Below are 24,590 nucleotides of genomic sequence, written 5' to 3' on the forward strand. Positions count from 1 at the left end.
GAGAAGACTCTTGAGAGTCCCTTGGACTGCAAGGAGATCCAACCAGTCCATTCTGAAGGAGATCAGCCCTGGGATTTCTTTGGAAGGAATGATGCTAAAGCTGAAACTCCAGTACTTTGGCCACCTTATGCAAAGAGTTGACTCATTGGAAAAGACTCTGATGCTGGGAGGGATTGAGGGCAGGAGGAGAAGGGGACGACATAGGATGAGATGGCTGGATGGTATCACTGACTCGATGGACGTGAGTCTGAGTGAATTCCGGGAGTTGGTGATGGACAGGGAGGCCTGGCGTGCTGCGATTCATGGAGTCACAAACAGTCAGACATGACTGAGCAACTGATCTGATTTGAACACCCTATCCTGGATGATAAAGCCATATCTTTGCCAGGGGATGGCCATTTCCACACACAGACACCAGAACCCGTTTCCAGTTTGATGAGCAGCAGCCTTGCTGAACGCACAGGTCAGTGGACTCCCCCGACTTCCAGAAATGGCGGCAGGCCTGCTCTTGCTTGCATCATTCCCTTCCCTCTGGAAGGCTAGGAAAGAAACCCACTCAACAGATCATTTCAAGCCATGTTTTCGTCTTGTCCTGAAGGAAAAGAAAGGAATGCAAAAATAGCGACCACCGGCATTCATCACCCTGCATTTTCTTCCCCTATTGATCGTACTGTGACATCCAAGCTGAAACATGAGACACAACAAACGAAAGCAGGAAAAAACAACAACTACTGCTAAGCAGAGAGACACCGCCCTCAGCTCTCAGGCACGACAGTTGCTTGTCAGAGTCCCTCATCCCCCCAGGACTAGCAGACCGAAACCCTCGGAGGTTTCCTCAAAAACCCCAGCCCCTGGAAAGTCAGAGGGTCAAAATCTATGGTCTCAAGGTAACCCCGTGGGAAATGAAGACTTCCTTAGCTCAGTGCCTATGATGATACATTTCCTCCATTAAATACATATCAACAATTGGACCAAAAAATTGTTGAGAAAGCCTTCTGCCCTTGGATGAATTTTAAACGTACTTTCCAGCCTCCTGGAAATTGCTCACATCTTGGATCCTTCTGAATATATTCCCCCATTCTCTCTCTCTCTCTCTCTCTCTCACACACACACACACACTTTATTAAGCTGAACAATGTCTTCTGAAGCCAAATGCCAAGTACCCTTAGACACAGGGCCTACAATCACAGGAGAAGGGTCGCTTCAGCCATAAAGAAAAGCAAGCTGTGCCTACACCTTTATTTCAGGAGGAACGCTGACGAAATGAGGCCTGTCACCGAGGCTTTTCTTTCCCACAAGGCGCCGCCTTCGTGGTGACTCACCTCCGTCTCAGGCCGGGTCTCCCCCCGCTCCTCGAGGTGTGGTCCTCCGGCAGCGCTTCCACGGCCTTCTCGGCACAGCGCGGAGTCCGCACGGCCCAGCCCGCGGCGCTCCGGCCTTCCCGTCCCAGAGCCGGAGTCTCCACGGCCCAGCCGGCGGCCCCGGCTCCGGCCTTCTCGGCACAGTGCGGAGCCTCGGGCTGACTGCGCGCAGGCCTCGTGCTCACTGTCCCGGGCTCCTCGCGTTAGAACAGGGGAGGATCGTAAAAGTGCCTGGACTCGAGGGTCACTGCAAAGAAAACACCCGCACCTGATGGGCTGACGCTGTAAGCATCACCTGGGGATCTGGTTCAACTGTCTGAAGCCCGGACGCTGTTCTGTGGCAGGTGGTCTTTGGGTTTTCTGTGAAGATACAACCTCGTAAACTCTACTGTGTCCGTGAACCATGCGGTGGGAGGGGCAGAAGACCTTGTTAAAGATGCAGATGCTGATTCAGCACATCTGGGGAGCCTAAAGCCTCCCTGGGTTTCTAAGACGCCTCCTTGGTAAGGGCACTGTTGGTCCATAGAAATACACTTGTTTTTTAGCTTTTTATTTTGTACTGGGATATAGCTGATTATCAGTATTGTGATAGTTTCACGTGAACAGAGAAGGGACTCAGCCATGCATATACATGTATCCCTTCTCCTCCAAACTGCTCTCCCTCCAGGCTGCTGCATAACACTGAGCAGCATTCCCTGCAGTCTGAAGACAGAGGGTTTAAGCAGTGAAGGCGGCCTGGTAAAGCCTACGACCCTCAGTCAGAAGACAAGGTAGAAACCACACTTTTAGACCTCTCTTGCTCCTGGTGAGGTTTCTAGCTGCGTTTACTGTCTAAGGAGCTCTAAAAAGAGCAGCTGTCACCACTTCTATAAACTCAGTACCTAGCAAAGCATGTAACACATTGTAAGGATAGTTTAAACAATGTTGGTGGAAGATATTTATTCCAAGAATAAAAGCAGTAACTTGCTAAAGAAAAAAAAGACACTCAGCTATCCAGGTATCTAGAAACCAAAAAGAATGGGGAAAACAGCTGTAAATCCAAAAATGGAAAACAAGAAAGAATTAAAACAAAAATTTAACAAGATAACCAGGCTCTAACAGAATCCAAGACCACAAGGAGACCCCAAAAGCATGTGGAATCAAGGAGATCCTATGCACAAGCTCCTTCTTTCCTTCAGTTTCATTTTCTTGGGATTCTATCTTGGGAAAATGCTTGCTACAGAAAACTGCTTGCTTTTGCTGATCAATAGATCAAGGAACAGTCAAAGGAGATAAGGAACATCTAGGAAGGGAGTGCACTGGCATTAATGAATACAGACAGGCCAATGTGAACACTGTGCTCAATTACCATTTCTGTGGACTGAGCAATTTCTGAAAAGTATTTTCAAGCCATAGAACATGTAAGGAGCATCTATCTGGCTCCATTTATGGAAATACTCTGACGCCACTGCCTCCTGATTTTCACCTGGCCCACTCAGACTCAATCCTCTTCCTTTTACTCTTCCAATCTTAATACCCTCCCTACTGCCCTGCTTGGCCTGTGTGCCTGCTGCAAGCTAAGTCACTGCAGCGTGTCGGACTCTTTGCGACCCCATGGACTGTAGCCTGCCAGGCTCCTCTGTTCATGGGATTCTCCAGGCAAGAATACTGGAGTGGGTTGCCATGCCCTCCTCCAGGGGATCTTCCCAACCCAGGGATCAAACCCGGGTCTCCTGCATTGCAGGTGCATTCTTAACCATCTGAGCCACCTGAAGCCCTTAGGAATTAAAGTCAAGCTCTTTGCCAGTGTTCTTCTATGTTCAGAAAAATAAGGGCAAGCCCCAAAGCTTGGCCATAAGTCTGTTTATAATAGATACTCTACATCAGTCTACTTTGTTAAGCACCAAACTTTCTCTGTCTTATCTCTTGGAAATTCGCAATACTCTTAAGCCATTTTGCCAAAACAATGACTAATAGCATATTTATTCAAGTACAGTTCACTCTTTTGCAATGTACAGACACAAACCCTGCACACAGAGAGCTGTGGGGAAGGTCACGTGAGACCAGGCACATTCGCAGAGGATGCAGTTTAGATGAAAGCCCCGTGTGCAAGTCACAGAGGAGGGAAGATCTCTGACAGGGTGCCAGCCGGGGGCTAAGTTGCCAAGCAAAACATTGCAGGTCCACTGCCAGCATCTCCAGATAGTTCTTCTTGGGAAGAGAATCTTCCTGTGATGAACGGATATTTTGACCTGATGATTAATCACAATTATACTGGGGGGCTGCCTGCATGTTTCCTCCCACAGAATCCTACAAGAGCCCCCCAATGCCACAGACTACAAAAGGGGGCACCCAGATTTGTTTTAATTGACAACCGACCAGGAAATTGAGCCAAATCTCCAGAGGAGACATCTGTCATTATAGTTCCTCCTGAAAAGAAATGGGGCTTCTGCTTGCCCGTTAGTGCTGAGTAAAGGGCAGAACTCTTCCTCAAGTCTTTTGTTTGAAAATATTGATCTTTATTTGCATCACCACTCATTCATTCACTGAGCCCTTCACGATGCTTCAGTGGATCTTTTAAAACTTAACTTCCTAACAGTAAGTTATTCTGAAAGGAGACTTTACTAAGTTCATTGATCCTCTTTTGCCAAGCTCACAACTCCTGAATCTGGACAAATTAAACATGGTAAAGATTTCCTATGCCAGTTGAGGGACATTCTCTAGAAATCCAGAAAGCTTTTCTTCAGCTCCAAGACCAAGAAATGAGAGAAAGGAAGAAAGGACAGGGGTGAGGGAGGGAGGGAGAGAGGGTTGGTAAGAGAAAGGGAATAAATCATGTAAGATCCATATTTCCAAAACTGAAAGGACCAAACAATTCAGCTAACATATATTAATCTTTATTCTGTAACAGAGACATAAATAATTTTATGAATTCATATGACCTGTACAAAAGACAAAATAAGATATTGTACTAAGTTCAGATATGGAATATTTGGATTTACTATTAGCTGAACAGAGAAATCTAAACAATTTTAGGAGTTAAGGCAAAACCAGATGCTACTTCAAACACAACAGAAGGTTTGAAAAATAGGTATAATTAAAAACGAGGGCATCCCATCTCCAGTTAATAAAGTAGTCATGTCTAAGGAAAAAAAAATCCCTTAGGTTTTTAATAAAGTGGCTATTATCAATCATGTTAATTAAAATGAGCAATAAAGTATAAGATTTCCCATGGAGGAGAGCTGTTTTGCGCAGGTTTGAGGATTGAGCACTGAAGAATTCGGATATGCAACTTTTTCTGTGTTAGATTTATGATCTATTCTTCCTATTAGAAAATATAATTTGGAAAATATGACTCTTTCACATATATAATTAAAATACAACTATGAAGCATTCTTTCTTTTTTTAAGGGAAGTCGTGTGGGTGATCTCATAGAGTAAATTTGCGGGCAAGCCATTACCCTATTTGTTGAGAAGACACAAAGTCAGAAATTACCTTAAGAGAACTGAACAAACTAATCCCAAAGGAATAAAAACAAGTGTAACCGGTATATGGACACAGCACACAATTCTTTGGCAGGATCACACGAATCGTTGATTGAAGTCAGAACTTTACATATAGAGTTCTCTAATTCTCAGACCCGGTTGTCGGTCTTTGAAAACTAAATAAATAAAATGCCACATCTGCAACAAATTCAGTGATTTCAGGAAATTAAATTCAGAATAAACCTTGCAGACAGCTTTGAATTGTTACACTTAAGCATAGATGGGTATCAACTGTTGAGTCCCAATCCGAGTACACTGAAATGCACACAAAAATCATCTGTGGAGTTCGATGCTGGTTCAGACAGCTTAGCATCCTTACAGAGAACACATATTCGCCCACAAGAAACCCGTGAAGACATCAATCCGGTGAAGCGGAAGTGATCCTCAGGAAGTCAGGGGGGGCCGCCCCTCCCCAGACGAGCATCACGGAGACCTCGGATCCTATAGGGGGAACACCAGGAAGCCAGAGAACGTGGAGTACTGCCAGCCTCCGACCAAGTTACCTTTCTCCAGTTTTAGGTAAACCTTATCCTCCTTATCCAGGTAGAGCAGGACCCCGTTCGTGGCGGCCTCGCGTGTCACATCTTTATCCCCAGCGAAGGCAGATATGACTGGTTTTCCGTTTAACATCAGGTTAACCTATAAGGAACAAAACAAAACAAGACACCGAAGAGCTCTCTCTAAAGTCAAATGAATGAATGAAACAGAAACAGATTCACGATTATAGAGAACCAACTGGGGTTACCAATGAGGGGAGGGAAGGGGAAGGGAAGACAGGGGGAGGGGATTAGGAGGTAACACTGACCACGTAGCAAATGAATAGGCTCCAAGGATATATGTGTACAGCACAGGGAGACACAGCCATTATTTTATAATCACTTTAAATGGACTGTAATCTACAAAAATATTGAATTGCTATGTTGTTCACCTGAAACTAACAATATTGCGAATCAACTATTCTGCAATACAAAGAAAGAAACAAGGAAAAGAAGGGAGGGGGGAGTGGGAGAGAAGGAAGGAAGAAAGAAAGCATCTTTCTACAAAACATCTACAAGGGTCAAGGGTTGGGGGGCGGGAATAATGTCTAATATGATCATCCTGGTAAAGTATCTGATGTCCAGTAAATACATCCCTTTCCTTTCAAATTAGCTAACTGGGGTGGCTAGGCTTAGTATGATCTTACTGAGCTGATCTTTTTAACTTGAAAAAAAAAATTAATTTCTCCCACAAAAATTTCCTTAAATACTCACAGAAGATCACCATCCATGGAGAAAAATCCAGCCATGTGAAGTCTGACTCCCCTTCAGGACATAAGTTAGGCCTACTACTTTATTTATCTCCCATATGCAACAGCACGTTTTCAGTTAGGACACATGCCTGTGGCTTCCCAATACATTAGTAAAAATAACCCCATGCCCTTTGCTCAGAGAAACTCAGGGACCGCAAGGCTCTACTAATATCTCTGCAGGTTTACTGTACAGCTGAGACATGCATATGCTAAATAAACATCAGCTGAAATTGTAGAATATGACTGTCCACTGTGATTTCTTCTAGTGTTTTCCCTGATAAGAAATGTGCATTAAAAATAATTATCACTACTACCACTAAATGTTTTAATGATGGATAATTAGCAACAAATTTATTACCTTCCCTCCACAGTAAAATTTTGATTATACTGTGTCAAATATTACCTAAGTTTCTAAATATTGGCGTTTGGGAAAAGCTTTTCCATGGGACTAAATTTGTTTACTAGATATTCATTCCTTTTATGTCAAAAATTAATACTGAATAAATTAAGTATGAGGCTGATCAATTTATCCATTCACTAAGATATGTAAAAGTGGTAGATGTGTAATCTAACATTCATCTGGACACAATGTGACTCAGTGGTAAAGAATCTGCCTGCAATGCAGGAGACTTGGGTTCGATCCCTGGGTCAGGAAGATCCCCTGGAGAAGGAAATGGCAACCCACTCCAGTATTCTTGCCTGGAGAATCCCATGGACAGAGGAGCCTGGTGGACTAAAGTCCATGGGGTCACAAGAGTTCATACATAACTTAGCAACTAAACCACCACCACCAATATACAATACATACAGTGAACAGATGATGAAAAAAGTATCCTAGAATTCCATAGACATGCACTGGTATTACTGAGTGTCCGCATATTTGAATATTATAGGAATTAGCTCCATCATTGTCCTTGAGTGTGAGTTTAAGCCTGTTCCTTAGAAAGCACAGCACAAAATATATTAACTGTGGAACTGCATTTGGTAAGAATTCACTAATTTCAGAGTAACTAAGGATAAACTACTTAGAAGATAAGCGTAGCATATCCTTTCTTTAAAAGTATATTGAATAATTGTTCCTTCAGCAATTTATTCTTGGTCTTAGTTGTTAACTGCAGTTCATAATTTTTAACAATGACAGCAAATTTGTTTTATTTATTTAGTAGGTACTTGTAAAACTCTGATAGTCTTACTATTTGTTGTTGTTGTTGTTAAAAATTCGGGTAATTTTTGCACATGCATTAAAAGCAGCCAAGGTCTTATAAAGAGATTTGTGCCACTGAATTTTTACTATTTCCTTCCTCCTTCCTATTTTCTTTCTTAACAGAAAAAAGTAGCTTTAAAAACTATGCTTTTTAAGTGACTGGTTGTTATTAAGGTAATAAGTTTAATTGTGTATTTTTCTATATGCTTGTCACATATTTTTCTATATGCTTCTATGCTTCATAGAAAGCGTTATTGGAGATGACATGTTTTAAAAATAAACTACTATGAAGATGGCTATTTTTACAATGAAAACACATAAACACTTAAATACATGGCCCACCACAGATAAACACTGTCATTCCGGGGTAGAGAGAGCAGGTCAGAAGACATACCTGTATCGTTTGGCTCTGGTACACTTTAATTACGTGAAAGCTGAAACTGTAAATTCCTTTTCTGGGTGCTACAAAGACAGACTCCAGGGTGAAAAAATTACCCACGTTTACTAGAATCTACAAATAAAAAGGATAAACACAGTCAACTATTACAATACTCTCTGGAAGTAAAGTCAGTGTTCTTCCTTCCCTTTTCTTTTCCTTCCTATTTTCTTTCTTAACAAAGAAACCTAGCTTTAAAAAACCACAGAAAATAAAACATGGAGTTCTATTCCCTTTTTCTTTAGTGACTTGAAAAACGGATTTGTATGTTGGAAGGTTCTTCATCTTTTTAATGTTAGACTAAAAAAATAAAGTCAGAGCTTTGTATTCATGCCTCGATTTCCAGCAAGGCCGGCTGGCTCTGAACATGTGGGGCTTATAAACACTGGCTCTACCTTCAGAGTCAGAAAAAGGCATCAGCCCCACGTCTACACACCCACCCTCTGGAGCCTTGCATGCCCAGAGGTGGCGTTCCGGGCCAGCCAATCGCGTCCGTGGCTCTCTGCAGGCCCTCCTGGACAGAGGTATGGACGCTCCCTCCACTGGGCAGCATGATCCATGACACCAAACAGTTGGTGCCCGAGTAAGGCGAACGCCTGGCCCTCCTCTGAGCCCCCGCCAAGCCTCAGCTCAGATCCACAGCCATGCGTTCCCTTCCTATGCCACCCAGGTCTTAACTATAAATATTTTGGCCATGACTCAGCCTTTGCAGGCTGCCAAGGAATAGAGACTGTGAAACAGGTGGCATCTCTGCCCCCCCCCCACCCCGGTGTTAGTCAGTGTCCGTCCCCTCAACAGTTGCTGCCGTTTGTTTAAAAGTTCAAGGGACAAAAAGGAAGAGAAACAAAGTGCTCGTTCCCAAGAAAACAACAGTGCATTCTGGATTCCGAGATGTTCAGCTTAGTTCTACTGATTATGAAATTAGCTCTGCATTTCAATAGATGACCTCTTAAACTAAATGCCACATGTGACAAAGAGAGAGAGAATGTGTGTGTGTGTGTGTGTGCATATTGAGGATGGGGGTAGCAGGCAGGATATAACTAAGGTTTCTTCCATTTCTCTCCAAGAAATAAATCTAGAAGCGGCATTCAGAAAAACCAGATGTCCTTACAAAAGTACATTTCCCCCATATCAATGGCAATCTGCTACTATTTCTTTTAAATACTACATTCAGGCTAATATAAGCCCTTTGCATAATTCCCTAGACATACTATTACCTGTGAGCAACGCATCGGAATATAGTGCCGGTCAGGTAGATGTACCAGGCTCAACCCCCAACTTAAAATGCGTCTGTGTGTATCATTTTATTCTGAGATTACTCCTTTTTCCAAGTAAACATCAGATTTCTTCCTCTGACCCTATGATCGATGGTCTTTCAGCAACAAATCACCAGCTATGCAATACTTCCCAACAGAGGTTTTACAAAGATTTGTTTAAGCACATTTAAAATAATTTGAGGTACTTAGCAGGGACTCCCTGAATCAGACACAAGTAGCATAGTTCATTAGCAATAATGGAGCTAGCTGATTAGTGTTGACTACACATAAGGCTGAATGTTGACTGTACATTGTAATTAGAGCACCCAGACACCTCGAGATTTATTACCAAATGTGTCTTATTGTCTCTAAGATGCAGGAGCACCCAGAACAGGAGAGCAAACTCTTCTCCTCTTCTAAATGACAGAAAGGTCACTGAACACAATGCACTGTACAGAGGACAGTGCAGTGTCCACAGTATTTAATTAATGCACTGAAACACAGACCAGGGGTCGTGCTAGACTTTATTTCCATCAAGATGAAAAATATGCACTAAAACCCAAAGGGGTTGCTTAATTCTTTTAAAATGATGGCTATTCGATAGGAAGCCCCAGAGAGGCATTCTCTGTCTTTGACCAGCTGGAGAGTACATTACTTAGTAACAATTAAGTAAGGAAGAGAAATGTCACCTCATCGCTCCCCGGGCACATCCCACAGCACCACTTAACCCGTGTTCGTGCCCATGTGGCATGCCACTGTGAACCACACACACGACTTTGGAATTTAAAAGACTCCGGGTGCAGCAGAGGTTGAAATGATCAGCCTGGAGTCTGTTTTCAGTTTTAAGACTCCTTTCTCAGCTGATATCCTGGAGTTTCTCAGCGCTAGACCCACGAGCTCCGATCGCTAAGATGAAGCTCCAGTGGCCATCAGTCGCTCCCAGTCCCCTGTCCTCAGCCCCCAGCCCTCTCTCCCCACTGCTTTGCGGGTCTCTGAAAAGGGCAGGAGCTAGGGACGGAGAAAGGCTTCCCAGCGCTTCCCTACAGGAGCTCAGCGCCTCTACCCATTGCTTCTCTCCTCCTCTCAACTTTTCCAAGTAGCGGAGGAGGGCTTTCTGCTGCAGCCGCGCTTGGCACCGAACAGGGAGCGAGATCCGACCGGGGGCCCCCGCTGCCGCCTCCGCAGCCCCCTGCGGGGTCTGTGCAGAGTGTGGACCCCTCCCAGCCCACCCCGCCCAGGGCTCCCTCTAGGGAGAAGCTTCTCCATCCGGGAGGAACACATCATCTGTTCTGCCCTGGAAAGAGTCCCCTGCTTGCCGGAGGACGGCCTCCGCGGCCCCGGCAGAAGAGTGGAGGCCGGGCGCCAGGCTCGAGCAGAGAGACGGCGAGGTGCAGGGACCAGTACCCGCCGGTTCCAGCAGACCTGTTGCTATTCAACGTGTCTCGAGTTCTCCCTGCGGCTCTGAGCTGCCAGCCCCTCTCCCATCGCCCCAGCAGCTCTCCGGAGGCCAGGAGGGAGTGGGGGCGGGCTGGGGCGGGGGAGACCTCAGAAGTTTCAGATCCCGACGCGCGGAGACGCCAACCCGGTGCCGACCCGGCTCCCTGCACCGCAATCAGAGCGGCTCAGCCCGAGCAGACGACCCGGGGCTCAGACGCCTGCACGTCGCCCCTCCCGCCGCCCGAGCCTTGGCCTCCCGCGTCCCCCGGGGCTCTGACCTGGTCGAAGTAAATGATGCGCGTCTTGTTGCTCATCTCGGACGGCTCGTGGTTGGTGCTGCGCACAGCCGAGAAGGCGACCTTGGAGTTGGCTGCCCGGACCGAGATCCCCAGGGGCGAGGAGGAGGAGCCCTTGGAGTCCGTGGCCGGGTTCGAGTCGCACACCACGAGGCACTTGCCCTCCAGCACGATGGGCTCTGTGTCATTCTGCGCCCAGACGCGCAGCCCCGGCAGGGCGAGGGCTAGCAGCAGGGCCGGCAGCGCGGCCGGCGCCCGGCGCCGGGGGCCCATGGCGAGCGAGGCTGGGGGCCGCCGCAGCTGGCCGGCGCTCCCGCGTGCCCGCGTGGTCTCCTCCCCGGGACCCCGGTGCTGGGGACGGTGCGGGTGGCTAGATGCACCACGCGGCGGGGCCGGCGGCGGCGCGCACACCTCCGGCAGCTCCGTGGTTTGAAGTCAGAGTTCCCCCTCGCGCTGTCTCGCTGGCTCTGCTACCTTCGTCCTTTAAGGAGCTCATGCAGAACCCCCTCCCCCGCCCTCCTCCGCCTGAGATCAGCCCTGCCTGGGACCCCCGCACCCACCCTTGTTCCTAGACATCTAAGTCGCCGAACCCTCCCGTTCACCCCTCAAAGAGGAAAATGATCAGAAATCCTCACCCCAAACCAAGCTTCCCCAGGAGAAGCGAGCAGCAGGAAAAACCCAGGGGGCTCGGAGAAGCCCCGGGATGCTGGGGGCCGGTCGGGGCCAGGGTCGTCCCGGCTCGTCTCCAGCTGGCGGCGGGGACGGATTACAGAAGCCGAAGGTGTTTCCCGGAGCGGGAAGAACGCGCGGCTGTGTTCATGGCCAGGTCTCTAGCGACTCTCGATTTCGCTTGGTCAAAAAATTCCCCAGAGCTTGGCGTCTCTCGGAAGGCGGCAGGGCGGCAGCGGCTAGCCGGGTCCCCAGCACGGAGGCAAAAATCCGCGGGATCCGCCGCACGGCGCCGGGCAGCTGGCCCCGGAGCCCTAGCCCGCCGCCGCCGCGCGCCGCGAGCCCCCGCGCACAACTTTCCGTGTCCTCGCGCAGCCGGGGGGCGCGTGGCGGGCACACGCGCGCTATTTATAGGAGCGCACGCCGGCTGGGCTTGGCTCGCTGCTCAGCCCGCCGACCCCCCGGGAAGGGAAAGGCGGCCCGGGACCCTCGCTGAGCAGCTCCCGCCTGGCCTGGAACAGACCTCCGGCACGCGAGGCGCACGGCTCTGCTGGCCGCCGAGGTCTGAGGCCCCCCAGCCCCGGGGGCGCGCGGCACCCAGACTGCCAGGGGCGGGCGCCCAGCGCCCCGCGCCGGCCCGGCTTCCGCGCCGGCTCGCCCCGTGCTCGGTGCGGGCTGGCAGAGGGGGCCGAGGCGGCCCGGGACTCCGCCGCCCAGAGGAGCGCGGCGCTACCAGCCCCGCCCGCGGAGCGAAGGGCGGCAGCGGCCTCGCGCGGCGCGCGGCTGGGGACCCAGGGGCCCGCGCCACGGGCCTGACCGCGCCCAGCGCAGCGCGGGCGTCGGCAAGCCCGAGGGCCCGGAGACCTCCGGAGAGCCTTGGGGTGAGCCGGAGCCGCTGGGAGCAGGCGCCCAAGGCCTCCTGCTCTGGGAAGGGGAGCCTCACACGCCTCTGGGTGCGCCTTCCCCCCACACCGCCAGTCCACCCCAGGCAAGGCCAGGAGAGAAAGGGAGTTAACGACAATCAGTCCTCCGGAGCCTTAGCCCTCCAGCAGCCAACCCCTCCGGAGAACACTGCACTCCCCGCCCCGTGCTGCCCTCGACCTGTGCCTGCTCAGTGCCATCTTGGGCTCTGATTGGCACGGTTTAGCGGCCTCCTCTGCAGCCTCCGGTGGGAGGGAAAGGCTTGTCTGGTGACCCGCTGCGTGAACTTGACCAAGTTACTCACCTTTCTGAGACGGAGGGGCTCCACTAATCAAGGCCTCATGGGCCCTGCACTTCTGTGATGCTTTGGGGTCACCACTCCCCTCCCAAATTCCTTTCAGACTCCCAGCTGCCCAGCTGTCCCAGAGGACAGGCCCTAAGTCTTTAATCAAACAGAAGGTGTTTATTGAGCAATGTCTCCCAGGTGGATGGCTTCCTACTCCTTCCTGAAAGAACACCACCCTCCTGAGCCTGAATTCAAGCTGCTCCAGACAGAAGTCAGACCTGCGTCTCCAGGCTTGTCCCCTCATCAGGTCCTCCCAGAGGGCTGTGTGCTGAGCCACAAGCATCGCACTGCAGCTCCAATTGTTAAAATCAGAAATGCTTCTTCCAGTTGGTATTTCCCCAACCCCTACCTCCATATAATCTTGCGACTAAGGTTCCTGGAGCCAAAGGGGCCTGCAGAGTGTGCTCCAGTGAGGCCAGTATCAGCTCTGATTGTGGGTCCACGTGCTGTGCTATTTGTAAAACTGTTGAGTCACTAATCCACCCCAAGCCTAGCAGAGCTTTTCGCCTGAACCCTGGCTGCACTTTGTACCTCTCTCCTGGTTTTCAGCACAGTCTGCTGGGAGAGCAGCTGCAGCTTCTTTTCATTTGATGCTGCCTCTGGGGCGCAGGGACTGGACCTAATTTGGCCCCTTTCCTCCTGTAGCAGCACTCTGCCTTTCTGGTCCAAAACAGCTCTTCAGTAACTAAGGCCTGGGCTGTTCAATTTCAGGCTGGAAGAACTTGGAGGAAAAAAAGCTCTGTTGACTACAAAATTGTTAAATAGTCGATAAGTTGTCTTCCCTCCAACCCCAATATATTCTCCCAGCATCCTTTTCTTCCCTGGGTATCTTTCTTCCTGCAAGAACTCAGGTTTAAAGAAACTTCTTCCCTCCCTCTTTTCCTCTCTACAAAGTACTCATTTTGTAGCCCCCAAATCCAGCATGATGACCATATTAGGGACTCAGAAATTGATTGTGAAATGACTGACTCCTCCAGAGAGAAGGTCGGTATCGGTCATTCATTTTATGATATAAACTGGCTTAAATGAATCTCTCTCAGTAAGATTTATGCAATGCCTCCCAGGTAATTGGAGATGAAAGTCTTGGTTCCTTACTAACAGGCGTCCCCTATTGAGGGGGTTCTAAAGATGCGGACACTGCATTTTCCTTTGGCTCCTACTGGAGAAGCAATCTGGCATTGTAAATCACAGGGCCTTGTCTCCCGTTCCCACCACAGGTGATTGAACAAGGGGAGGCCCTGGGTTCTAGGGAAGTCAGCCCATTTGGTACCAGAAGCCTATGCTTCTGTGTCCTGATTCCACCAGATAAAGTGGGGCTGGTGCTTTTCTCTGGGATCTGAGTGGGACACAGATGGTCTCTAGTAAGCGCTGGGTCGTGCAGAGGAGAGGCCTGTCGTCTCCTGAACTGGCCGTCAACGGGTTTAAGCAGACGACTATGCTGGAAGATGGAGAAGGAAACGGCAACCCACTCCAGTATTCATGCCTGGAAAATCGCATGGACCGAGGAGCCTGGTGGGCTACAATCCATGGGGTCGCAAAGAGTCGGATACAACTGAGCGACTTCTGTGTGTGTGTATGCTGGAAGAAACAGGGGTGACCACACTGGTGGACAGAGGCCAACTCTCCACACTGCTGAGAAATAGAAGGAGAGAGGGAGTGAACCATCTCCAGTTTCTTAACTCCTATTCACAAGATGTCCAGCAACCTTGAGTTTTTTGAGAGGCTCCTGCATCCTTGTAATAAAACGCATTTCACTTGAGCTGGTTGTAGTAACCTACTACTGTTCCTCGGCATTCAGGATCCTCAGTAGAACTATATCCCAGAAATCATACCACACAAGCCCATGCAACTCCTGCCAAAAGACATTACCAAATCCAATCCCCTGCCTATGGGACATGTTTTCCTAACATTTGGGGAACAGAAGCATCACCTGCTCCCCAAGCCTTCTCCAGCCCCAGCATCCCCAGGAGGAAAGAAACAGGATCAAGCCCAAGTTTCATTCCAGCCACAACACACATCTGCTTCTTCCTTCCTTCCTTCTTCCTTCCCTCTCTACCTACCTCATTTCTCTTTCTTTCTTGTTGCAGATGTAGTATTAAAAATCTTAGTTATGATTTTGATCCAAATGTGTCACTTTTCTGAGATTCCCAGGTTGCATTTGATGCTAAGAATTCTGTTGCTAGACCTTTAGCAATTTCACTTCTCTGCATCTGTGCACATCGTAAAGTAAATTATTAGAAGTAAATTAAAACCTGAACTATTCTTGCATAGGAGAGTAATACTCCTGTGGTCAGTAACATTCCATTATATTTATGTACCTCATCTTCTTTATCCGTTCATCCATCTATTCACGGACATTCTGGTTGCTTTCAATGTCTTGGCTACTGTGAATAGTGCCACTCTGAATACTGGGGTGCTTTCCAAATACTGGTATCTTTCCAAATTAGAGTTTTCCACTTTCTGGGTATATATCCAGGAGTAGGATTGCTGGGTCATATGGTAGCTCTGTTTTTAGTTTTTTAAGTCGCCTCCATACTATCCTCCATAGTGGCTACACCACTTTACCTTCCCAGCAACAGTGTAGGAGGGTTCCTTTTTTTCTCCACACCCTTTCCAGCATTTATTATTTGTAGACGTTTTGATGATGGCCATTCTGACTGGTGTGAGGTAATACCTCATTTTAGTTTGATTTGCATTTCTCTAATAATTAGCGATAAATTATCAGGATCAAATCCACTCTAATAAAGTGTCTGCCTGCAATGCAGGAGACCCTGGTTCGATCCCTGGGTCAGGAAGGTCCCCTGGAGAAAGGCATGGCAACCCACCACAGTATTCTTGCCTGGAGAATTCCATGGACAGAGGAGCCTGGGGGCCACAGTCCACGGGGTCTCAAAGAGTTGTACACAATTGAATGACTATCACTTTATTTCTTTTAATAATTAGTGATGTTCAACATCTTTGTTCAAGCTGGTTTTAGAAAAGGCAGAGGAACCAGAGATCAAATTGCCAACATCTGCTGGATCATCGAAAAAGCAAGAGCGTTCCAGAAAAACATCTATTTCTGCTTTATTGACTATGCCAAAGCCTTTGACTGTGTGGATCACAATAAACTGTGGAAAATTCTGAAAGAGATGGGAATACCAAACCACTTGACCTGCCTCTTGAGAAACATGTATGCACGTCAGGAAGCAACAGTTAGAACTGGACATGGAACAACAGACTGGTTCCAAATAGGGAAAGGAGTACGTCAAGGCTGTATATTGTCAACCTGCTGATTTAACTTATATGCAGAGTACATAATGAGAAATGCTGGGCTGGAGGAAGCACAAGCTGGAATCAAGATTGCGGGGAGAAATATCAATAACCTCAGATATGCAGATGACACCACTCATATGGCAGAAAGTGAAGAGGAACTAAAAAGCCTCTTGATGAAAGTGAAAGAGGAGAGTGAAAAAGGTGGCTTAAAGTTCAACATTCAGAAAATGAAGATCATGGCATCTGGTCCCATCATTTCACGGGAAATAGATGGGGAAAATGTGGAAACAGTGTCAGACTTTATTTTTGGGGGCTCCCAAATCACTGCAGATGGTGACTGCAGCCATGAAATTAAAAGACGCTTACTCCTTGGAAGGAAAGTTATGTCCAACCTAGATAGCATATTCAAAAGCAGAGACATTTCTATGCCAACCAAGGTCCGTCTAGTCAAGGCTATGGTTTTTCCTGTGGTCATGTATGGATGTGAGAGTTGGACTGTGAAGAAGGCTGAGCGCCGAAGAATTGATGCTTTTGAACTGTGGTGTTGGAGAAGACTCTTGAGAGTCCCTTGGACTGCAAGGAGATCCAACCAGTCCATTCTGAAGGAGATCAGTCCTGGGTGTTCAATGGAAAGAATGATGCTAAAGCTGAAACTCCAGTACTTTGGCCACCTCATGCGAAGAGTTGACTCATTGGAAAAGACTCTGATGCTGGGAAGGGTTGGGGGCAGGAGGAGAAGGGGACGACAGAGGATGAGATGGCTGGATGGCATCACTGACTCAATGGACATGAGTTTGGGTAAATTCTGGGAGTTGGTGATGGACAGGGAGGCCTGGCATGCTGCGCTTCGTGGGGTGGCAAAGAGTCAGACACGACTGAGCAACTGAACTGAACTGAACATCTTTTCATGTGCCTATTGGCCATCTGCTTATCTTGTTTGCAAAAATGTCTATTTAAGTCTTCTGCCCATCTTTTGATTGGGTTGTTTTTTTTTTAAGAGGGATCTTGAAAATTTTGATCCATGCTTAGGTCCAAGAAAGGGAGGCCAATGAGGCAAAGAGGATTTACTGGAAAGACTCTATGTCACAAATCTAAGGGCAAAAGCGAACCTCGGGAACGTAGTGAAGCCTTGCAGGTGACCCGGAATGTTGCCTTTCCTCTGTCTATCTATCATCTATCGATTTATCCATCATCTCCTATTAAATATCTAGATCTATCATCTATCTATATCTCCATCTCTCTCTCTTTGGCACAACTTCACCATTTTTTTGCTCACTGCAATCTAGCTTTTTCTGAAGCTTACATAATAGACAGTGGCAACTGATACTCCCAAATTGTACACATAACAGATCCATCCACCCAGAGGGTACCCCCAAATCTCAGGGAACAGACTGATTCCCTGCCCACCCGTCCCTGGGATCACATGTCCACCCCTTGTAGTGCACACAGAATGATTCCCATAACTAGGTACATGGAAATCTGGAGCAGGATCCAGTTCAGTTCAGTTCAGTTCAGTCCCTCAGTCGTGTCCGACTCTTTGCGACCCCATGAATCGCAGCACACCAGGCCTCCCTGTCCATCACCAACTCCTGGAGTTCACTCAGACTCACATCCATCCAGTCAGTGATGCCATCCAGCCACCTCATCCTCTGTCGTCCCCTTCTCCCCCTGCCCCTAATCCCTCCCAGCATCAGAGTCTTTTCCAATGAGTCAATTCTTAGCATGATGTGGCCAAAGTATTGGAGTTTCAGCTTCAACATCAGTCCTTCCAGTGAACACCCAGGACTGATCTTCAGAATGGACTGGTTGGATCTCCTTGCAGTCCAAGGGACTCTCAAGAGTCTTCTCCAACACCACAATTCAAAAGCATCAATTCTTCGGCGCTCAGCTTTCTTCACAGTCCAACTCTCACATCCATACATGACCACAGGAAAAACCATAGCCTTGACTAGACGGACCTTGGTTGGCAAAGTAATGTCTCTGCTTTTGAATATGCTATCTAGGTTGGACATAACTTTCCTTCCAAGGAGTAAGCATCTTTTAATTTCATGGCTGCAGTCACCATCTGCAGTGATTTGGGAGCCCCCAAAAATAAAGTCTGACACTGTTTCCACTGTTTCCCCATCTATTTCCCATGAAGTGATGGGACTGGATGCCATGATCTTTGTTTTCTGAATGCTGAGCTTTAAGCCACCTTTTTCACTCTCCACTTTCCCTTTCATCAAGAGGCTTTTTAGTTCCTCTTCACTTTCTGCCATACGGGTGGTGTCATCTGCATATCTGAGGTTATTGATATTTCTCCTGGCAATCTTGATTCTAGCTTGTGTTTCTTCCAGTCCAGCGTTTCTCATGATGTACTCTGCATAGAAGTTAAATAAGCAGGGTGACAATATACAGCCTTGATGTACTCCTTTTCCTATTTGGAACCAGTCTGTTGTTCCATGTCCAGTTCTGTTGCTTCCTGACCTGCATACAGATTTCTCAAGAGGCAGATCAGGTGGTCTGGTATTCCCATCTCTTTCAGAATTTTCCACAGTTTATTGTGATCCACACAAAGGCTTTGGCATAGTCAATAAAGCAGAAATAGATGTTTTTCTGGAACTCTCTAGCTTTTTAAATGATCCAGTGGATGTTGGCAATTTGATCTCTGGTTCTTCTGCCTTTTCTAAAACCAGCTTGAACATCAGGAAGTTCACGGTTCACATATTGCTGAAGCCTGGCTTGGAGAATTTTGAGCATTACTTTACTAGCATGTGAGATGAGTGCAATTGTGTGGTAGTTTGAGCATTCTTTGGCATTGCCTTTCTTTGGGATCGGAATGAAAACTGACCTTTTCCAGTCCTGTGGCCACTGCTGAGTTTTCCAAATTTGCTGGCAGATTGAGTGCAGCACTTTCACAGCATCATCTTTCAGGATTTGAAATAGCTGCACTGGAATTCCATCACCTCCACTAGCTTTGTTCATAGTGATGCTTTCTAAGGCCCACTTGACTTCACATTCCAGGATGTCTGGCTCTAGGTCAGTGATCACACCATTGTGATTATCTGGGTTGTGAAGATCTTTTTTGTACAGTTCTTCTGTGTATTCTTGCCACCTCTTCTTAATATCTTCTGCTTCTGTTAGGTACATACCATCTCAGAGGAGAGTACAATTCCTAAAAAACTGCTGCAAGTAATATGTAATGAAGTGGAAAGGAGCCAGGGACAGATTAATCTGCAATGTGTGATTCCATGTTGACAGACTGTAAGTGTATGTAGATATGGATATTTCTGTTATTCAAAGGAAAATATGAAAAGCTAGATGGCAAATTGTTAACAGTAGAGAAACAATATAAAAGAAAAATAAACTATTAATTTTACTTAATCAGTTTATGATTTGAATGGTCACAGTAATCATATATCACCTCGTGTTTCACATTTAATAAGTTTTTTTTTAAAGGAAAAGGGTGCTGGAAAGACTGCCCAATAGAAATCTACTACATTGACTTTTTTTTATATATATAATTTAAACTTAATTAAAGTTTGGAGAGAAAAGGAACTAACATTCTTTTTCATAAGCTGAATTGGTTGAACTACAATTTCCTTTCTTTTGTCATATTGATCCAACTCTAAAAAATAATTCACTCAAAGTCTAGGAAGACACCCAGACATATAAAGCCTCCCAGTCCACATTTAAGAAAAAAAATTACATTGCAACTGGTAAAGCTCATGAGTAGTATCAAAATAGCTGATTGCATTTTAGATTCAGCCCAGCTCCTCACAGGACATGTCAGCGCCTGAGGACAACTGTAGCCTGTGCTGGTCACACTCGTTTCTGTCGCAGACATGAGGAGGGTCTGAACACAGCATCCGCATCAGTAGCTTCTACTCACAGGAATCTGCTGGGAGGCTTGTCTCCAGTGCAGGTCCTCAGGCCCTAGTCTGAGATGGTGGTTCTTCTCACAAATTGGAAATTTGTTTCTTAACCAACACCTGGCTGAGCCTGAAGCAGATGGCACAGTGACTTTGTAGATTCCACTGGTGGGGCACATCCCCCAAGGGTCCTTATGCAGTCAGGTTATTATTCCTTTGGTTGAAAATAGGGCACTTAGATCAGCTTCATCTTCTACTGGCTTTATGACCACAGGGGAAGTTACAGACCTTATTTCAGTCAGGAAAACTGCAATTATAAAAATAATAGTCCATAGTTCATGGTGGGGATTGAACAAGGAAACATAAGCAGGGTGCTTAGCTCAGTATCGGGAACACAGGAGGTTCATAATTAAGAGCTCAGTTCAGTTCAGTCACTCAGTCATGTCCGATTCTTTACCACCCTACGAATTGCAGCACACCAGGCCTCCCTGTCCATCACCAACCCCCGGAGTTCACTCAAACTCATCTCCATCGAGTTGGTGATGCCATCCAGCCATCTCATCCTCTGTCGTCCCCTTCTCCTCCTGCCCCCAGTCCTTCCCAGCATCAGAGTCTTTTCCAATGAGTCAACTCTTCGCATGAGGTGGCCAAAGTACTGGAGTTTCAGCTTTAGCATCATTCCTTCCACAGAAATCCCAGGGCTGATCTCCTTCAGAATGGACTGGTTGGATCTCCTTGCAGTCCAAGGGACTCTCAAGAGTCTTCTCCAACACCACAGTTCAAAAGCATCAATTCTTCAGCACTCAGCTTTCTTCACAGTCCAACTCTCACATCCATACATGACCACAGGAAAAACCATAGCCTTGACTAGACAGACCTTTGTTGACAAAGAAATGTCTCTGCTTTTGAATATGCTATCTAGGTTGGACATAACTTTCCTTCCAAGGAGTAAGCGTCTTTTAATTTCATGGCTGCAGTCACCATCTGCAGTGATTTGGGAGCCCCCAAAAATAAAGTCTGACACTGTTTCCACTGTTTCCCCATCTATTTCCCATGAAGTGATGGGACCAGATGACATGATCTTTGTTTTCTGAATGTTGAGCTTTAAGCCAACTTTTTCACTCTCCTCTTTCACTTTCATCAAGAGGCTCTTTAGTTCCTCTTCACTTTCTGCCATACGGGTAGTGTCATCTGCATATCTGAGGTTATTGATATTTCTCCCCGCAATCTTGATTCCAGCTTGTGCTTCCTCCAGCCCAGCATTTCTCATGATGTACTCTGCGTATAAGTTAAATAAGCAGGGTACCAATATACAGCCTTGATGTACTCCTTTTCCTATTTGGAACCTGTCTGTTGTTCCATGTCCAGTTCTAATTGTTGCTTCCTGACCTACATACAGGTTTCTCAAGAGGCAGGTCAGATGGTCTGGTATTCCCATCTCTTTCAGAATTTTCCACAGTTTATTGTGATCCACACAGTCAAAGGCCTTGGCATAGTCAATAAAGCAGAAATAGATGTTTTTCTGGAACACTCTTGCTTTTTCGATGATCCAGCAGATGTTGGCAATTTGATCTCTGGTTCCTCTGCCTTTTCTAAAACCGGCTTGAACATCTGGAAGTTCACGGTTCACATATTGCTGAAGCCTGGTTTGGAGAATTTGAGCAATACTTTACTAGCGTGTGAGATGAGTGCAATTGTGCAGTAGTTTGAGCGTTCTTTGGTGAGTCGTGACTGTTATCGGTAATTTCTGGAATCTATTCCTGGCTAAAGGCAAAGGTGCACCACTGCACCCTGGACCAAGGCTCATCGACTGTTGGCGAGAAGTGGCCACAATTGAACCTCATCAGTGTTATAACAGGAGAGAACACAGCTTCACCAAGTGGGAGAGAGACTCAAGTTCCAGATGCCCAGTGCAGACACAATAACCAAAGTCAATTTGTGGGCAAGCTTTTGCCATCAGATGAGTGCCTGAGTTTTAGAGTAATGAGGCTGACAAGAGTTAAGCTGCAATAATTCTGTCTGGCTAAAGCCCAACTTAAGAAGGCTGAGTGTTGAAGAATTTATGCTTTTGAATTGTGGTGCTGGAGAAGACTCTTGAGAGTCCCTTGGACTGCAAGGAGATCAAACTAGTCCATCCTAAAGGAAATCAACCTTGAATATTCATTGGAAGGACTGACGCTGAAGCTGAAATTCCAATACTTTGGCCACCTGTTGCAAAGAACTGACTCATTGGGAAAGACCCTGATGCTGGGAAGGATTGAAGGCAGGAGGAGAAGAGGACAACAGAGGATGAGATGGTTAGATAGTATACCAACTCAATGGACATGAATTTGAGCAAACTCCAGGAGATAGTGGAGGACAGAGGAGGCTGGCGTGCTGTCATCCATGGGGTCTCAGAGAATCAGACATGACTTAGTGGCTAAACAACAACCACAAAGCTCTTAGGTAAAACTAAGGCGTTTGTTAGCTCAATTTGTGAGCTTCCTGCAAGAACGGTCAAAGAGTTGTGTTTTCTTTTTTATTCCTTCCTTCCCCGTTCTCTTAATCATGGGGTCTCATCACTCAGAGTGTCTGAGAGATGCGTTTAGTGAACGTGAAGGTCAAGCATGGCTGTGGGAAACAGCATCACAGTCTGAGGAACCGGAAAGCTACGTGGGCAGGGAGCCAGGCGGAGGTGTCCTGAGGAGCTGGTCATCCAGCTATTTATTTGGCAGCTGCAGGTCCTAGATGCTTTTCATTGCCCTGAGCTTCTCTGTCATTCTCAGGGGGAAGAGGGAGAAAGCTTCAGTCCACAAGGTCGCCCTCGTCTCTACCGCCCTTCACAGCACTTGCCTGGGGGGAGTGTGGGGTAGGAGGCCTGAACTGGTGGAGGAGCTGACCGTCTGCGTTCCCATTGCCTCTCTCAGATGAGCCTCTCTCGTGGCTGCGTGTGAGCCTCGTGTTTAAAGAGAGGTATCCTCCTAGAACATGGCCGCTAAAAGCAAGCCAACCACTTTGTCTCCCAGCTGAAAAAAACGGCAATTTGTTTTGACTCCGACAGAAAATGTACCAATGGTGGCTCCCTGGGAGCTTCTGTCAGCCCCACTGTCAGAACTCCAGGAGCACTTGACCTGAGCAGTGCTCCCCTCGGGGCTTCCCAAGCGGCGCTAGTGGTAAAGAACCCGCCTGCCAATGCAGGAGACGTGGGTTTGATCCCTGGGTCGGGAGGATCCTCTGGAGAAGGACATGGCAACCCACTCCAGTACTCTTGCCTGGAGAATCCCATGGACAGAGGAGCCTGGTGGGCTGCCGTCCGTGGGGTCACAAAGAGCACACGAGTGAAGCGACTTAGCACGCACGCATGTACGACGTTCCCCTGTGCGCTAAGTTTAGAGTCTAACCCTGGAATGCACTGCAACTCCATTGGTTCCCCATGTCTGGAGAAGCTGCAATTGCTGATAAATTCTCCCATTTAACTGAGATATAGATCTTTAACTATATCTTTATCTGAGATATCTTACCACCCTGATTTCACAGATGAGGAAAGAGAGGCTCTGAGAGGCTGCTGCAGAAGGGGTGGATTTGATTGCAGGACACTTGTCTTCATGTCTTTCCCATAAGACCATACAAGAAAGGTTGAAAAGAAAATCCAACGGAGCTTTTGGTATGTTCAGAACTAATTTTTTGTCTGTGATGAACCGAATTCAGAACAGAAACTGACTGTATCCGTAGAAGTATTAATATCAGTAGAGAACAAACAGGAATGAAACTTAAGGAATAAGAAGACAGATCTCAAATCACACAATTCTAATAAAAGCTATTGACCATAAGCCCAAGGGAGAGAGATAGAGGTATATGTGTGTGTATAAACATATATAATAAATTAAATAACAAATATTTTATATGTATCATTAGACACGTGGTTAGATCATCTTATGACCTCAGAGCTTTGTGTGCTTTTACAGTGATCCCCAGGGCTGCGATTTCACATCACTGCTTTTTCATGTGACTCAAACTGTCTTCCGCATCGTGTTGTGAGTTACATGAGGGCAGAAGGGAACTTCTTTTCGCTCACCGTAATATAGCTGATTTCCCAGAACAGTTCCGGGCGCATAGTACACGTGTGTTAGATATTTGTCGACGTTAAAGAATAAAGCGATGTGGCACAGATTCTAACTTTGGCTTCCTTCTCTGAGTGTATTTCCAATTACAACACTAGTTTCAAAAATTCATTTACATCTTCTCTAGTCCTCGTGCATTCTTCGTGATCTGTAATAACCCACCCTCTGCCCCTGGAAGGAATGTGTTGTTCAGTAGCCTTTCCTTCCCCTGGACGCCCGTCTTCACAGCTGTGCCTTGTTTTCCCTTCCTCACACTGGGTTGTGAGTGTGACTCAGTTTTGGCCAAGCTACCGGCTCAGCCACTTTCTTTTCTGCCCCTGGGGTTCTGATAATGCCTCCTCTTTGTTAGATTGTGGGTTCAATGAAGCAAAATCTGCCCTTTGCCTGCTAATTGGGTACCTGCAGGATTCTAGGAACAATTCCAAGGTGAGAAGCTATAGCTTCTGAATCCACTGGCTTCTGGCTTCTGGCTTCTGGCTCTCTGGGCTGGCTATGGGCATCCTGAATGACTAACAATACACCAACTAACTTGACACTCTCGGCCATCTGTCTGTTGGCTAAATAACCACCTCTTGGATAGACCAACTCATCACTGAGGCAGCTGGTGTTTGAGAGATTGAGTGAGCTGAACAGCTTCTGGGTTGGG

At 47.0% G+C, this 24,590-nt stretch overlaps 1 protein-coding gene across 1 annotated transcript; it reads right to left on the bottom strand.

Annotated features, from left to right (window-relative positions):
- Positions 1-4,221: 4,221 nt before the first annotated feature.
- CBLN4 (cerebellin 4 precursor) lies at positions 4,222-12,093 on the bottom strand. The gene is made up of 3 exons (XM_019972759.2): positions 10,785-12,093; positions 7,772-7,888; positions 4,222-5,524 (listed from the first exon to the last, which is right to left on the bottom strand). The coding sequence occupies exons 1-3, from the start codon at positions 11,073-11,075 to the stop codon at positions 5,327-5,329; spliced, it is 606 nt and encodes a 201-aa protein (XP_019828318.2). The 5' UTR covers positions 11,076-12,093; the 3' UTR covers positions 4,222-5,326.
- Positions 12,094-24,590: the final 12,497 nt, after the last annotated feature.

Source organism: Bos indicus, chromosome 13 (genome assembly GCF_029378745.1).
Source record: "Bos indicus isolate NIAB-ARS_2022 breed Sahiwal x Tharparkar chromosome 13, NIAB-ARS_B.indTharparkar_mat_pri_1.0, whole genome shotgun sequence".
Taxonomy (NCBI): Eukaryota; Metazoa; Chordata; class Mammalia; order Artiodactyla; family Bovidae; genus Bos; species Bos indicus.